Source organism: Marmota marmota, unplaced genomic scaffold (assembly GCF_001458135.2).
Source record: "Marmota marmota marmota unplaced genomic scaffold, marMar, whole genome shotgun sequence".
Lineage (NCBI taxonomy): Eukaryota > Metazoa > Chordata > Mammalia > Rodentia > Sciuridae > Marmota > Marmota marmota.
In genome coordinates, this window is record NW_026000020.1 from 8,607,744 (window position 1) to 8,625,152 (window position 17,409).

The following is a 17,409-nucleotide window of genomic DNA, read 5'->3' on the forward strand; positions in this document are numbered from 1 at the left end:
GCCCGAGTCTCGGCGACCCGGTGCACCTGGGCCACCGACCCGCCGGGCGGGCGCAGTGTCTGCGGCCTGCTGTTCAGACTGAGCCGAGCGCGCTGGCCGCCGCCTTTCCTTCTCAGATCAGAGAGGGGTCGCGCAGGTCACCCCTCCTCCCCGGCCTTTCCCTGGCTGTCGGGTCAGTTCCGGGACCTTGTGGCGCGGGGCGGGGCCGTGGTTCTGGAGCCTTGGAGGGGCCGGCTGCAGGAATGGGTGGGTGGACACGTCCCTGTTGCAGAACTGGCGTCCTGTGGTTAGGGGAGATGCTGTGGGAGGAAAGCAGGGGTAGAATTATGGAAAATCTTGCAAAAGAGAGACAGAAAGTCGGGAAGAAGCATTATTTCCTTTTCTGGAATCAGATGACTCATCCAGCTCTGTTTGTAATGAGTATTTTCCACATGTATCGAAATGATGTCCAACTTAAAGATGAAATTTACATTTTAATTTCCTCAAACTGCCCCCCACCCCCGCCATGAACAAAAGCTACACAGAGGAACAAATGTGGGCATTTTTCTGTCTTTCAGACCCAATGCAACTATTTCTTCCAGGGTTTTTCTAAGTTTGTGCTCTGTGTTGTGCACCTGTATGTATCTGCTTTTTTGAATTTCTCTGGACAGTAAGAAACAAAATTTAGTAGACCACACTTATGGTTTCCTGCTGTTCCTATAGTGGAAGCAATTAAGAAAGTCATCATAAACTGAAGCAAATTTACTGTGCACACTGTTAATCTGCTTGAGCATATCTCCAAAGCTGTTTGCCTGTGTGTTGGATGGTGACAATCCAAAGGCCACAGGGGAAGAGTGACTTTGATCCATGAAGAGAAGTTTTGTTTCTTGGATGCCACATAATTCAATTAGGGTAACATTATTCTTATGTAACTGGCAAGTAGTGGTGGGTCCATAGGGCCATCTTTGCAAAAAGTGGGCTGATTTTTTTCCCCCATTTTAGGTGGTCAAAATTCTCCCTTCAGAAAAGGAAAAAGGAGTGGGGCTTTCTTTGATTTGTACTGCAAATCCATCAAGAAATGTTCTTTTGATTAAGTTTAGCAAACAGCTAGTGTGCCTTGCACTAGACTGGTCATTGTTGTTACAAAGATGAATTTTACACACTGCCCCATATCTTAAGAAGCTCATGCAATATTAGGGACAACTGATTCATGAGTGGATAATTATGTATGTGGCAGCATGCCCAGGATAGGAACGTCAAGTTTGGGTATGTTGAAATTACAACAGGAAGCCATAACAGTTTGGGAAGGAGATAGTTTATCAAAAGTACATTCACTTTGATGCAGGCTGGGGTTATGGCTCAGTGATAGAGTGCTTGCCACGCATATGTGAGGTACTGGGTTCAATTCTCAGTACCGCATATAAATACATGATTAAAATAAAGGCCCATCAGCAACTTTCACTTTGAAACCAAGCCAGCAGCATGCAGTTGCATAGACCCTGCATGTCACATCCCAGTCGTACTAATTGCGCAGTGCCCCAGCTCTGCCCCCACCCCAGCTGGGGCACTTCTGATTCTCACTGAGAGCAAGTGCAGAATAGGCTTGCTGGACAGGATTTTAAGCAAGTGAGTGATGAGATCAGACTTAAATTTTAAAAGATTCTCTCTGGTCAGACAAAGGAGTTCAAGGATCAGAGATCTCTACTTTGTAGGGTAAAACTATTCAAACAGTAGAGGAAAAAAATTTAACCAGATCTTTTTATGTTTGTTTTTCATTTTAGAAATCAGGACCCTTGATATTTAGGAAAACTATGTTTAACTCTACTGAGATCAGGTTTTCTGGTAAGCATAACTAAATAATATACTAATATAAACATCTATATTATAAGTTAATCCATTAATTTAATGTAAACTAATGTAACAGCATATATAGAAAGCTAAGCAAATATTTTGTTTTTAAGTGATCCTGACATTTTAGAGTTTGGTTTCAGTCAAGACTTTGGTTATTACTGAATGGTTTTTTCTCATCCTTCAGAAAATGGAATATGAATCATTCTTTAAAAATTATAATTAAGGTCTAATAAAGTAGCCTTCAGCAAAAAAATATTTGTTTTATGTGATATTTGACTGAGTCCCAGATTTCAAAAGATAAAAATCCAGGCTCGGGTTTTGCTCAGTTGGTAGAGTGTTTGCCTTGCATACACAAGGCCCTGGGTTCCAGCACCACCACCACAAAAAAAAAAAAAAAAAAGGTAAAAATCCTTTGAATACGTGAAATGTGATTGTGATAAGCCCTTAATAGTCCTGAAATTTTCTAAGTATGCATGGTTCAGTACAAAAAAAATAGCTGGACACTACCATTTTAACTATGAGTTCTAGGACTTATGAAAATGAAAATATTTGTTAAGTGCTGTCTTCTCTGTGTAATTGCTGTTGTACCCATATTTTTTGTATACTTTTAATGGATCCTATTTACTGTGGTCGAATTCTAGGAAAGTTCGTTACCAGGATAAAGCATATTCTTAGGGTAAAGCAAACTGGCTTCCCCGAGATCCAAAACTAGGCCCCTTTCCTCTATCGTGTGTTGGGGTGAGTCTGCAACTCGTGGGTGTCTCCCCCGGAAGCTAGGCCAGCCAGCAGACAGGGAACAGAGGTGGTTTAGAGAAGTTCTGGTTTCATAGTCATCCAGGTGACCAGCATGTGAGGAGGAAGTTGAAGTCTTGGGCCGGTGAGAAAAAGTTCTGCCCTCTGTTTGCTTCAGTGAATTTATGTCTCCGACTAGACAAACAGGCTTTCAACCTCTGACTGGGGCTGACAGAGACTATATGGGGGAGGAAATAATGTGGTCTACTGCAGGTGTCTTAAAACTTCTCTGCATAATGCCTAAGACAGTTTAAGAATAGACTGTAGTCAAAAAGTGATTTTAGCATATCTGAAGAAGGAATGGGGCAGGACAGAGGATGCAGGAGCAGAGTGTAACCCTGCTGGGATTTAGTCAAACTCTGAGTGACTCTGTCCAGCAGCGCTGTAAGGAGAGAGAGTGCTGGGCCATGGCTAGAGCTATAATGTGGCTGGCCTGTGTGGGGGAAGCACCCACCTGAACCTTTGTCCTGGTGCCACGCTCACCAGGCAGCCTTCCTGTCACCAGGGTGCTTCCAGGGAAGGAATTGGTCATCAATGCATGTCCAGTCTGCAGCTCCTCCTTGTTGAGAGTGAGTAAACGGCAGTCTAGTTTATCCGTTGACAGGATGGGATCCAGTGTTGGTGTTCTCACAGAACAAGTTTTAGTGCCTGCAGAATTAAGTGTGGTCTCAGCTCTTAGATGCGTTCTTGCTGTTATGGGACATCAGACATCTGGCTTTCTCTTAGGTGACTCCTCTTCTGCTACCCAGTTCAGGATGCAGTCATGTGGAGCATGTGTTGAAAATATCTCAGTGCAATTCACCAGCTGTTGACCTCATTATATCTAGAAAAAGCATTTGAAAAAATTCAACACCCATTCATGATAAAAACTCAGAAAACTAGAGATAGGAGGAAACTTCTTCAACCTGATAAAGGGCATCTATGAGAAGCCTGTAGCTAGCATGGCACTGTCAGTTCTCTCCAGATTGATCAATCAAGTCAGTTTAATCCCAATCAAAGCTAAGAAGGCTCTTTTACAGAATTAACTACCTGTTTCTAAAATTTATATTAAAATACAGAAGACCTGGAATGGCCAATACAGTTTTAAAAATGAACCAGGTTGAAGGGCTTTTGTTGTCTGATTTCAAAACTGTAGATTCATGGTGTAATTCTGGAGTAGGAATGGGTGTATAGACCGTGAAACAGACCAGAGAGCCCAGAGACAAACCTGAGCACAAGGGTTTGATTTTCTTCTAAGGTGCAGGGTTGTTCCTAGGAGAAGGGAGCATCTGGTTAACAGTGGCTGCTGCAACGAGTGGACATCCACATGGGAAAAGGCCTCTCCACTCTTCAGACATGGCGCCCATCTCTCTCCAGAGCTTCCATTGCACACTAGATCACTCTTCATTCAGTGCTTCATTTTGAATATTCTTCTGCTTTCCTCCTGGGTTCCTTTCTGCATCCCGTTCCTTCTCAGCAATCTATACTTTTCCTTGATATCTTCGAGCTAGTGAAACACTCTGTCACATGCTTGTTTGCTCGTCCCTCATCTTTGTCATTTGGACTGATTTATCCATGAAGGCTACAGGACAGCTCTTCCTGTATTGTGTGTCTAGAGTCTTTGTTTCAATGATGGGTGTTGTGAATTGTACACTTGGAGTGCTGCATGAGGTTGTAGCAGGGTGTAAGAGCTCTCCTGAGCTTCCCCCACCTCTACTCTTCCCTTTTTCCATCTGTGTTCTGATCCTAGCAACCCTTCTTGAGGTGGTCAGGTCATGCTCACGCTCACCTGGGCATTTGCATGTACCGCCTCCCCTCCTCTCTGGGTCTGCTCCAGTTCTCCTCCCCCTCCAGCTCACCTCCACATAACTATACTTCAAGCTTTGTTGAATGGCATCAGGTGCCCTGCCCAGTGCTCCACCACACCCTTTTGTCAGCCTCTGAGACTGTCCCAAGTACCTGCTTGTTGATCCTTCCCTCCCCAGCACCTCCTAGGTCATGGATAAGAATTATTCTTTTTTACCATTACCACCCTATTGTACAAGTGCCCTGTACAACAAGGCACTTAAGTATATTTTGAATGACTGAGTAATAACATTTTAGACTGATGTAGGTTCTGCCTTCACATAGCAGGCGAGTGGGTTGATTCTGACGTTGGAGTTACAGTGACAGTGGTATAGTAACTTTTGGTTAGCTGTAATAATTCAATGAATGTATCTGTGATTTCACAATGACTTTCTGGGGAAGTTAATGTTTTACTCATTGTTACATTAAAGTCTCCTATTTAAAATCGCATTCTCAAAGCCTTAAGTTTATGCTAGACTATACATTATTAATATAATATGAAACTTTCTTTTTCTAAACAGTTAAGTCATTCAGTTGTCTGAGGCCTGTGAAGTTTACCATAGAGTGGACCTTGAAGTATCATACCTGTCACAACGAGTACCCTGAGCTGGAAGTAAGTAAAGCGCAGTCTCGGTGTGAGCAAAGCTATGAGGGGCTGCCTCTTCCTCTGCAGGTGGCCCACGTACTCCCTGGAATGTGTCTCTACTTTCCTAAGTAAGACTTGCATCTCTGAAAAAAAGCTACAAAAGAAAAATTTTAAGTATAAAAATTTATTAGCTTATCAGGAGGAGGCTAGAAAAAGAGATTGTAATTTTAGAAGTGCCCCAGGTTAATGTTGGGACTTAAGCAACAAGTCGGAAGTGTATGCATTCTGAGAGGACTATATGCCTTATGGTTGCCTTGTCTCTTACCAAAAATGTCAGTAAATGTTGAAGGTAGGCTTGTAGGGGCCATGGATAGAGGGACTGTGGGTTACACACAAGTGAAAATCAACTGACACTTGAGAAAGAAATTTTAAATTTTACTTCTTTTAAAATACTAGCTTTAGGGAACCTAGAACTTTGTGAGAACAAGTAGGTTCAGTGAGTTCAAGTCTATCTCAGAGAAGGGCGAGGAGGAGAAGGAAACATGGGAAGATGGGAGGGAGAGGGAGGAAGAGGCCACACTCAGGAAGGCCTCCGCGCCTGGTTCTTCCCGCCTGAGGGCCCAGGACCCTGGTGTCTCCCTGACAGATGGGTCCTAGGTGGCTCTCTTGATGGTCACCTGGAATCATTTCATTTTAGCTTCATTTTCATTTTCACTTTCTCCAGTATCTGTTTGGCTTGTATCATGAACAATGCTTGTGTTCCCATATTTTATTTGTATTCTCTTTTCATTCAGAATAAATGTCCCTTTCCTTGAATACTGCCTTTTTTACTTTAACTCCCAGTTTTTTATCCCTTCACACTAAACTCTTCAATGTATTTCTTAGGAACAGGTATTCACGTAGATTATACAGTATAATTATTTAATTTGGGAAATTTAACATGGATGTGGTGCCACCTGATGTATTATTAGACCTTGCTTGCACTTCCCCTGTGTCCCAGTCGTGTCTTTGTGGTTTGGGGAGAAGCCGGAAAGGGCCATGTCCAGCATCACAGCGCATCATCCTTCCTTGTTTTTGTTTTTCGTTGCTGATAATCTAGAATGACGTTTTATTTTTGAAGCGTGTGAACACATTTATTTTTACAAAATACCCCTTAGTTTGTATATTTCTGATACTACCTTATCAGATTCAGATTATTTACTTGTGGCCAGAATGCTATAGAATCCTGCTTTGTCCATTTTTGGTGATGTTATTTGGTCAGTTGATTAAGGAGGCATCTGCCAGCCTTCTTCAGTATAAAGTTACTACTTTTCTCTTTGTTATTAGCAATAATTTGTAGGGACACGTTTTTTCCTTTGGTATTGGGGTGCTTTACCACTGAGCTACATTCCCAGCACTTTTTAAATTTGATTTTGACACAGGGTCTCTCTCAGTTGCTCAGGCTATCTTCAAACTTTGCAGTCCTCTGGTCTTAGCCTCATGAGTTGCTGGAATTACAGGCGTGTACCAGTATGTCTGATTGGGAAAGTGATTTTGACACTGTAAATACCCTATCTTTTCATCAAACATTCGTCATTTACTTTAGCATTCTTTTTACTTGCCTGTCAATAACCCAGTCATCAGAATGTACATAATAATTTTCTTTTGTTATATAGGTTATAATCTATTACTACTTTTTAAAAATTTATTTTCTCGAATTGGCCTATATTTGGTCTGTGAGAACCTTTTTTTTGTACTGGTGTTTGAACCCTGGAGCACTTTACCACTGAGCTATATCACCAGCCCTTTTGTATTTTTTTTAGTTTGAGACAGGTTCTTGATAAGTTGCTAAGGGGCTCACTGAATTGGTGAGGCTGGCCTCAAACTCTGGATGCATCTGCCTCAAGCTCTGTGATTCTAGGTGAGCACCATGTGCCAGATGAGAACCAGCATTCTCAGTGGCTGAGCGCTGCCATCAGGAGCTTGGCTTATGCCTTTGTTCAGGATGCAGGGAACCTCAGGCTGTTGACTTGTAAGCACCTCCTCTGTGTTCGGTTGGGTTATACCTTTGCTTTGGGTGGCTGTTTGTTTTACCTTTCTTTGTAATTTAGTGTTATTTTCTTTGTAAAATCTCTTATACATAGGATAAGGTAGAAGTTGGCCCAGGACAAATTATGCTCTAGTTTCCTATGAACGATTTCTTTGTGGTGGCATCCTAATCAGTCATTTTCATACAGCAAGATTATGATTATGCAATGAATTCCATCAGTATGTACAACTACAATGTGCCAATAAAAATGGGAAAAAATTGATTATAGTTCTGTGCAGTGGCATGCATCTGTAATCCCAGCTATTTAGGAGGTGAACACAGGGGGATTAAAAGTTCAAGACCAGCTTGGACAATATTGCAAGACTCTATCTGAAAATAAAATAAAAAGGCTGGAGCTCAATAGTAGAGCACTCATTTTCAAGGCCATATGTAATCTATTTATGTAGGTATGTAATGGGATACCCATCACATACCTACATAAATAGGTTACATATTATTGTATCTGAATACATTGGATGGCTAAAATGTTGTGTGTAACCTCAGTTACTTAGAATTATATTCAAAACTTTATCTCTTTGGCTTTTTTTTTTCTCTGCATATTTCCAAGTCTTCCAAACTGAATAAACGCTTGGTATTGTGTATATATTAAGTGTTGATTATCTTCTAGGAAAAGAAGCATTGAAATAAATTATAACATAGAATTTTACCTTGGGTAGGAGATGTCCCAAAAACACGAACTTGAAGAAGACTTTTGTGCTTATTTGAAGAACATCAACTGCTGGACAACAAAAAATGAAAACTTAGATTGCAACAGTGATTTACAGGTGTTTCCCTCATTGAACGTGAGTAACAGCTGTGTTAAACAGATTTAGATTGCAACAATGATTTACAGGTGTTTCCCTCATTGAATTTGAATATCAGCTGTGTTAAAGCAGAGTCTTATTTGTAGTAAACAGTTTTGTCAGTAATAAGTTCTGTCAGTATCTTGAAGGAGGAACTTGATTCTAGTTTTAGACATTCTGTGTGTAGTAGTGTTACGTGGAAAGATCCTGTTCCTTTCTCTGTAGCCCTTTGTAGCAACAGTCTTGCAGAGCCTTTTATGATCCGCTGGATTCAATTTATCTCCCATTTGTTCTTCTCACTGTCATCAGTCCTTTGCCCCTGTCCTTCCATGGGATAAGCCCTCGACAAGGTCACCAGTGACCTCTGTGCTGTTAAATCAGTGATCTGTCATGGCCTGTCAGCAGCACTTCACACACAAGCACCCTCCTCTTCATATCCCCTCTCCTGTGGGGCATTAGAGGGCATATGTTAATAGTAGTCTTCATGGATCAGGAGGTTATGGGGTAATTTTGTTCTGAAAATCCAAAAATGAAGATGTGTCTTTAGTAAATCTTTGAAGAAGAGTTCTTTTTAAAATGTGTGCAAGAATATAAACAGAGAAAAGTTCACATAAGGACACGTGGATGAATTTTCAAAACTGAATACACCTTTATACTCCCAGATCAAGAACAGAATATTTTAGTACCCAGAACCCGCTTTTATTTTGTGTAGGTTATATGTAAACAGCATGCTATTTTATATGAGGGATATACAGATCTGTGGATTTGGTATCCACTGGGTGGGTGGTGAGGTCCTGAACCAGTACCCCCCATGATAACCACTATCCAGCAGTAACCACTCTGTGAAGAAAGTGTTTGTAAAAGCAGAATTTTGTTATTTATTTTCAGAGGATGTTCTCCGATGTTTGGTTTTCAAATCTTTATTCTAACATATTTTTCTTACTTCCTAAAATTACTTTTACCCATAGACGTGCAACAATATATAATGGGGTTATTTTACTTTTTTCCCCTTTTTCCAGAATAAAGAACTAACAGGTATCAGAAATGCTTCAAATCAGGAAGGATCGATGGTAAACCATTTTATTTGTTTTTAAATCAAAAGTGCAAAACTTATAGTAAGATTGAGGAAAAAAAAGATGGTAAACAGATAGTGTTATTAAAATCAGAAAGAAAAGCATCTATATAAATTGGCATATGCTGTTTCTGTCTTTGTTTAAAGATCTCTTTACAGTTGTGATTTAAGATTAACTTCTCTGCAGCCTTTCTTTTCTTGAAGAGTAGAATCCCCCTTCTCAATGTGTAAGACAGCATAGCAGGGGACTGCTGTCCTCATTAAGGACACACAGACAGGAACCACGGACGGACGTGAGGGCTGGGCACGTGGCTCAGTGGTGGAAAGCTCACCTGTTGATCCCAGGAGGGAGGGAGAGGAGGAGAGACTATGGAGGGAGTCAGGCAGTGTGGGTATTTTGGGGTGGCCAGGATACTACACAAACCACCTTGCGTGGAGAAGAGAAGGAATAGAAGCTGCTCAGGAGTGGCATGTGTGCGATTGTGTGCAGCCATCGGGAGGTTCCTAGTGAGTACAGTGGGCAGTGTTGTTCCTTAGCAGGCTGCTGACCTCGGAATCCTTTAGCCTACATGTGGTTGGTCCTCACATCAACTGCAGATCAAAAATATTTGTAAAAATGAATTTTGTACTGAATATGTACAGAGTTTTTTTTTGTCATTTTCCCCTAAACAATACATTAGAACAACTATTTGCATAGCGTTTACATTTCATTAGGCATTATAAATCATATAGAGATGATTTTTAAGCATGCAGAAAGATATATGTAGGTTATATGCAAACACCATGCCATTTTATATAAGGGCTATATGGACCCATGGATTTTTGTGTCCCTTGGTTGTGAGGTCCCCCGTAAGGGGCCACAATACTCAGTCTGACTCCTTTCAGACAATGTTATCTGACTTCCTTTCTTCCTCAATTCAGTGTTTAAAGAACACATTTAATTCAAACAATGCTTGATGATATTAGAGTAAAATATGAGAAGTTATATTAAGAAAAAATATTCATGATAATATTAAATAAACAGATCAAATTTTTTTATTTTATTTTATTTTTTTGGTACTGGGAATTGAACTCGGGGGCCCTCCACTGCTGAGCTACATCCCCAGCCCTATTTTATTTAGAGACAGGGTCTCACTGAGTTGCTTAGTGCCTCACTTTTGCTGAGGCTGGCTTTGAATCCTGTCTCAGCCTCCCAGACAGCCGGGATGACAGGCGTGCACCACCACACCTGGCAACAGATCATAATTTAAGGGGAGCCTATAGAAATAAGAGGTAGAGTAGGTTGAAGAGTGAGAAAAGCCTTTTTTTTTCCCTCTGCCCCTTTTGAGTCTAGGAAGATAGTGGTTTAAAAAAAAAAAAGGGAGCAATATTTGTCCTTTGCTGCCTACCCCTCCTTTTTGCTGTTTTATCTGTTTGTGTTTTTAAAAAGTGAACCAACTTAGTTACCAGGAACTGTTTTAATGTATGGTGAACAACTGTTCAACTCTGTCTTACACAGTAGCTTGTTAAGAATAACCTCAAGGATTTTTTTCCCCCATTTCAGGATATTGTAGCCAGAACACAGAGAGATGGGTTTCACATCTTTATTGTTTCTATTAAAACGGAAAAAGCAGACGCCAGCTGGAATTTGAATGGTAAATTACACTGCATACACATTTCTTTACTGTCTGCGTTTTCTGTATTCTTCATCATCACTGATCTGAATCTACATTCTCCGTTAAAAATCTCTCTTTCAGAATTGGATCTGTTAGGCATGAATTTTGAGGATTTAAAATTTCGTACTTAATGTACCTTTTTTTAATGGATTGAAAATTTTATTGTTAACAAAAGATACTTTTTAAAAAAACATTTAGTTTTAGATGGACATAATACCTTTATTTTATTTATTTATGTGGTGCTTAGGGTTCAACCCAGTGCTCCACGCATGTGAGGCAAGCACCCTACAATTGAGCTATAACTCTAGCCCAGGAAATAACTTTTTATAAAATGAATTTTTCTTTAATTGACAAATAATTGTATATATTTCAGGGTTTTTTGTTTGTTTGTTTGTTTGTTTGTTGGTGCTAGGGGTTGAACTCAGGTATGCTCCACCACTGAGCCACATCCCCATATCCTTTTTTTATGTTTTATTTAGAGACAAGGTCTTGCTGAGTTGCTTAGGACCTTGTTAGGTTGCTGAGGCTGGCTTTGAACTCACGATCCCCCTGGGATCCCTCCCAAGCCACTGGAATTACAGGCATGCACCACTACTTAGAGCTATTTCAGATAAACTTAAGAAATTTCAAACTTCAAAGAGCAATATAAATTTTTCCATCCTGTCAGATCAAAAAAAATCTTAACATATGGAAATGGGTATGCAACTTCTAACAGTTGTCATCTGTTATTTGAAAAATGTATTTTAAAGGATCCGTTTTCGGGGGGGGGGGTGGTACACACTCTAATCCCACCAACGTGGGAGGCCAAGGCAGGAGGATTGTGGGTTCAAACACAGCCTGGGTAACTTAGTGAGACTTGTGTCAAAAAATAACAAGGGCTGGGGATGTAGCTCAGTGGTGGAGTACTTCCCTAGAGTGCATGAGGCCCTGGGTTTGATCCCCAGTACTGCCAAAAAATAAATGTATCTCAAGAGAGGCTCTGTCTGCAGCCTAAGAGTGGAAGTAGCCTGTCAGCTGTGGCTTCTACAATCTGTGACACCCGCCTTTGCCCCGACCCTGAGTGCCTCTTAAAGCTCTAGTTCCCTGGTGCCCCATGAGAGCAGGCTCACAATAAACTGTTTTCTAGGGAGTGGACACTGGCCAGAATGACCTTGGCTAATGTTCTCCAGAGTGGGTGTCTGCTGGGTCACAATGGTAGCTAATAGCCTGTGGCAGCCCTGGGCACATTACTCTGATTCTGCCACTGGGGACCTGGAAGGGCTTATTCCAGTGGGAAGAGAGGAGCAGGTGAAGTCAGTGAAGCAAAGTGTCCACCAGCACTGAGGAGGCACTCACCCAGAGGCTGGAGCAGTGGCTTCCTGATGGGGACCGCATCCTGGGCAGATAGTCCAGACAGAAAGAGCAGGGACCTTGACCCTGCCCTGCCCCCCAGCTACAATAGAATACCCAACGTTGGATGATTCACAAAAAATAATAGTGGTTCCTTTCCTCATAGTCTCGGAGGCTGGGAAGTCGCAGATCAAGGCTGTAGTAGGTTTGGTGCCTGGTGAGGGTCTACATCTGCGTGTAGGGTGGCATCTTGCTCTGCCCTCATCTGGCAGGAGGGAGCGAATGCCTCCTCCTCTCCTGGAGTGGGCAGAACAGCTAGAGGGGCCTCACCTGTTCCCTCCCACCCTTTTCCAAGGTGTCAATCCATTGAGTGATGCCCACCCTCTTCTTTTTTGGTGCTGGAGATGGATTCCAGGGCCTTGCGGCTGAACTGCACCTCAGCTCACCACCCCGCTTCTTAGTGTCCCAACAGGGGGGAGTAGGTTTCAGCACATGGATTTTGGGGGGCATTAACACACCAGCCCTTCGCCCCTTTCCCAGGTGTTGTCCCTTTTCCCTGACACCATGGGCAGCATGGAGTCCCTGAAGGCTGGGAGCTGGAACCCCGCCTGGCCCTGGGTCCTGCACTGTACACGGCATGCTGCTCATCTCCTCAGGCAGAACCCAACCCAGGCGCTTGAGCTCAGCAGCTTATGCCACATTGCGTGAAGGGAGGGGTCCTCAGTGAGTTCGGCCATCACGAGGGGGCCAGTGGCGGGTCTGGTTTGTAACTAGTACTACTTTGCTTTCTGTATAGGATCAGTTTTAGTTCAAGTTAAAGGTATTTTGCTTGATAAGATTACATAATCAAATAGTTACTAATTATCCATACATCCAACATATGAGAAGGTAAAAATTGAGCATTTGTTGGCATGGTTTGCGTTTTTAAAGCCTTTTTGGAAGTGATCTTTGTTTGTTTTTGGCACTGGAGATTGAACTCAGGGGAACTCGACCACTGAGCCACATCCCCAGCCCTATTTTGTATTTTACTTAGAGACAGGGTTTCACTGAGTTGCTAAGTGCCTCGCTTTTGCTGAGGCTGGCTTTGAACTCATGATCCTCCTGCCTCAGCCTCTCTAGACACTGGGATTACAGGGGTACGCCACTTCACCCAGCTATTTTTATTTATTTATTTATTTATTTATTATAATTGGTGCATGATTGTATTTTAAGAGTTAAGATTGTTAACTAATTTTTAAATTTCTTCTTCTCTGATCCTATTGTTACCAGTTTCTCTTTCAATGATGGGACCTCATGGATATATCTCTGCATCAGATTGGCCTCTGATGATTGTAAGTATTTCTCTTTTTTTTTCTTTTGAAAAATGAATTTTGTGTCCTAATTGGGAAGTAAAAATTTTAAGAGTGTAGGGATACTATCATTGGTAGCTAATGCTTTTGTTTTGTTTTTGTTTTTGGTGCTGGGGATTGAACCCAGGGCCTTGTGCATGTGAGGCAAGCACTCTACCACTGAGCTCTATCCCCAGCCCTGGTAGCTAATGCTTTGACATATCCTCTATTTCTGGTTCCAAAGTGACTGGAAAGTAAAGGATTGAATATTCAAATGTAGAAACGTCAACTTCCAAGTGGTTAGAAGCTATAACTGACTAAAATTGCTTTTCTTTCTACAGTTTTACATGGTGATGTGTATTGTTTATATATTATATGGTATACTCTGGCTGACGTGGTCTGCCTGTTACTGGAAAGATATATTAAGAATTCAGTTCTGGATTGCAGCTGTGATTTTCCTAGGAATGCTTGAAAAAGCAGTTTTTTATTCGGAATACCAAAACATCAACAGCACCGGACTATCAAGTAAGTTTTGAGGGTTGAGGGTCTCCATACCTATAGTCCTGCCAGGAGTTGCCCAGCATCTGGGAGCAGAGCCTGGCAGGTGTCCCTTCCTGCAGGGGTGGGGAGGAGCCGTGTTGTAGATGAGGAGGAGGGAAGCCAAGAAGAGGCAGTCGCTGTGGGTCCTTGGTCTGGGCGAGCACGCCTCTTCGTTTTCTGTTTTCCTTCTTGATAGCTTTCCCTCCTGGAAAAAAGAAGATTCCCTTATTCCCTTTCTCTAAGGTTCAGCTTAGATTAAAACAACACCAAGTTCTGGACAGGAGGATTGAGGAGAGGCTGGTCCTTTTAAAATAGCCCCTTTTCCCATCCATCTTCTTTTCCCTTTTCTAAAAAAGAACAAAGGACACGTGACCACAGGGAATAAAGTCAGTGACATCAAGGTGGACAATGCCTGGACCTTGCTGTGTCCTTTCCCACTTCTTCACTCCTGCGGGAGTGTCACCATCACTGTGTACACAGTGGGACGTGTGAGGAAGGGATGGCGTGTGCTAGACTTCCCCAGGTGGCCTCCACGAGGCCAGGGAAATAGAGGCTCAGTTCCCTCACTGAAGCTGTGGAAAGGGGGAAGAGCTCGGGATGGTTGGATGTACTCCAAAATGTACTTCTTTTGTTTGTTTGTTTGTTTTGTTTTGTAATTGTAGACAGAATGCCTTTATTTTATTTGTTTTATTTTTATGTGGTGCTAAGGATTGAATCCAGTGCCTCACACATGCTAGGCAAGTGCTCTGCCTCTGAACTACAGCCCCAGCCCCGAAATGTACTTCTGTATCAGTTATAAGTGATCCTGGTACAGAGTTTCATGGACATCATTGTCTGCTGTTTATTTAAAAATACTCCAGGAAAAAAAAACAGATGAAACATTTGTGATAACATTGATAATTATTGAAGCTGAGCTGGGGTTCATGGGAATTCACTCTACTGGTTTTTCCTTTTTGGGAATATGTGAAATTTGCCAAAATATGGCATTTAAAAGGGTTATGGAAGAGAATAAAGAAAGGCCAAGCGTGCAGGGTTGCCTGGTGGGGGAATTGCTGCTGTAGAAGCATTTGTGGTGTCGTGTGGTGTGGTGTGGTGTGGTGTGCACATGCACATGCTCTAGCTCAGGATGAGGGACCGGTGGGTCTGCTGCTTACGGTGAAGCATTGCAGACTGCCAGAGAGGGCAGGTCAGCTGTGGTCATGCAGAGCTGAGAGTACAAAGGGTGGCCTGAACCTGGATGAGGAGCAGCGGAGGATGGAGGTCCGTGAAGAGATGAGAGGTCATTCGCCATCCTCAGGAATGCCAGGTCCTCCTGTGATGTTGCACCAGAAGGCTTGGAAGAGAAACCCTGTGCTGCCGTTCAGTGTCCTGTCGCATAGCAGAGGTGCCTGGAAATTAGGCATGGGCTGGTGTCCCTTCTGATGTTCCCAAGAGGGGATTCTGTAAAGTGAGCTGTCTTGCTCAGCATTGTTCTGGAAAAGCCACTAACAGGGTAGGAAGCAGTGGTTGTCAGGGCCCCTGAAAATAGGTTGTGTCAGGCTGATTTCTATCTTGTGAGCAGCTGGACTGGCAGCTGAGAAAATGTAATAAACTTAAGATAGCTAGGTTTTCCCAATGTATTTGTGGGGGTCTCTTGTGATTTCTTACAGACAAGATAGGAATATGAACTGAAACTGGTTATCAGAAGAGGTCATGCAGTCAGTCTTGTCCATTCTATTCAATTCTTTTCAGTTTTGTCACATTCTATTCAGTTTTGTGGATAATGAGAGCCTGGCAGGAGAATAAATACTTAGAGGCCTAGAGAGTCATTTTAAGTAGACCCTTTTCACCTGGAGATACATGATGTGACACAAAGAGACATGACATCTGAACGGGAAAGTGGAATTTAATGGGTAAGATCTTAAATTCGGGGTTGGAGTGCAGATTGCAGAAATATGGATGGCAAAGTTTTTAGAAGGATTTGAAGGTTGAGGCTGACGCAAAACAAACTCGGCATAGGCAGTTGAGAGGGCGGTTGCCTCCCACAAGCTCCTGCGGCCCTAGACTGACGTGAGAGCAGTCACCGGGGCGGAACTGAGAACATGCCATAGGTCAGGCTGTTCCAGGAAGGTGTATCTGCACTGCTTGGGAAGGTGTATCTGCACTACTTCAGAAGGGGCAGACGGTTCCGATGGAGCAGCGGGGGATTTGAAAGCACACCTCTCTTCCAACCTTTGTGTCTAACCCCTTCCTCACATTCTGGCCTCTCCTGGAGGTCTCCTTTCTGGTTTCTTGTAAAGCTGTGTCTCCTATCAGGATCTCTGTCCCCAATATACAGACTGCATGTCACCTACCAACCCCTGAGGGCCTTACCAGCTTGCTATCCTCTGTGTCCAGAAATGACATTCATCCTGCCTGTGAACCTGCCTTGTCTAATCCCAAGCTCACTGCCCGTCCAGGCTTTTCTCCTGCTGCTAGACCTCGGCCGCCTCCTTGCCTTCTTCCTTGCCCTCCAGTTCCCCACCTATCTGAGATGTTGGAAAGGCTCTTTTTGGGCTTCGTGCAGGACAGAGCTGAAAACACCAAGAGAGAAAGTGTCCGGGGCCTTGTTACTGGCCTTGAGCCACGGCTGCTCTCTGAACATTTGCCTGCTTCTCTCCATCTTTGCTGCCAGGACTCGCCCTCTCTCGCTGAGGTTTCAGGATTGACCAGTTGAGTGTTTTTCTTGCCCTCAGCCTCTGCCCCCCCCCCCTCCACCCCAGCCCCTGACCCCTACCCCCGACCCCATTGTGGGCCGAGCATCTTGGGAGGTCAAGCTGTCCCTTTTGTTGCAGTAGTCTGCCGATGTTTTCTGAGTGGCCAAATGAGTACATCGTCTTGGCTCTGCAGCCTGTATCTGTTCTGACTTCTCAGTTCTGCTGTGGAGGGTCAGGCCTCCTCAGAGGACACGCAGGCAAGGGGCGTGGCTTTTCAATAGAACTTTACCAAAATAGACGCAAGGCTGGCTTTGCCCCTCTCACTCCCCGGTCCACTCGCCATTACTGAGTTCCCACTGCCCAAGCCCAGACTCCATAACAGGGCCCAGACCTGCATGAGTGGTCGTGCTTTGTCGCTAGGCTCTTTTCCCGGCATCCACATTCCATGCCTGCTGTCGGCATGCCTGTGTGCTAGCTTCTCCTCCTCCCTCCTGCTCGCCTGGTGCATGCCGTTATCTCTGGGTCACCCTTTCTTTTCCCACCTACTTATGCTTAGCCTTCAAGTCCTATTGTAGATGTCACTTCTGTCACTTTTATCTGAGCTGTTCTGGACCCACTTCTGCCTCCCTGAGAGTGGATCAGATTGGGCTTCCTCCAGTCCCAGGGTTACTGTGTCACGTCCACCATGCAGGAAATAGGGTGAATTCTGTTTACTTGGGCAGAGTACAGGTCCCATGCAGGTAGGGATCAAGGTGTCCTGTTATAGCCACCCAGTGGGAGCATAACATGCGTATGTGCATGCACGCGTGTGTATGTGATGCTGGAGTTCGAACCCAGGGCCTCAACACGGTGGCCAAGTGCTGGACTCCTAACAGATGCGTTTTACATAAGTAAGTGATGAAGGCAT

At 43.4% G+C, this 17,409-nt stretch overlaps 1 protein-coding gene across 1 annotated transcript in view; it reads left to right on the plus strand.

The window, feature by feature from the left end:
* Tmem87b (transmembrane protein 87B) overlaps positions 1-17,409 on the plus strand; it is a 53,265-nt gene that overhangs the window by 658 nt on the left and 35,198 nt on the right. Inside the window, exons 3-10 of the mRNA XM_015499759.2 lie at positions 84-172; positions 1,761-1,821; positions 4,968-5,059; positions 7,778-7,903; positions 8,923-8,973; positions 10,519-10,609; positions 13,229-13,290; positions 13,629-13,812. Of these exons, the coding sequence (XP_015355245.2) occupies positions 84-172; positions 1,761-1,821; positions 4,968-5,059; positions 7,778-7,903; positions 8,923-8,973; positions 10,519-10,609; positions 13,229-13,290; positions 13,629-13,812 (756 nt within the window). The remainder of the gene's footprint in view (positions 1-83; positions 173-1,760; positions 1,822-4,967; positions 5,060-7,777; positions 7,904-8,922; positions 8,974-10,518; positions 10,610-13,228; positions 13,291-13,628; positions 13,813-17,409) is intronic.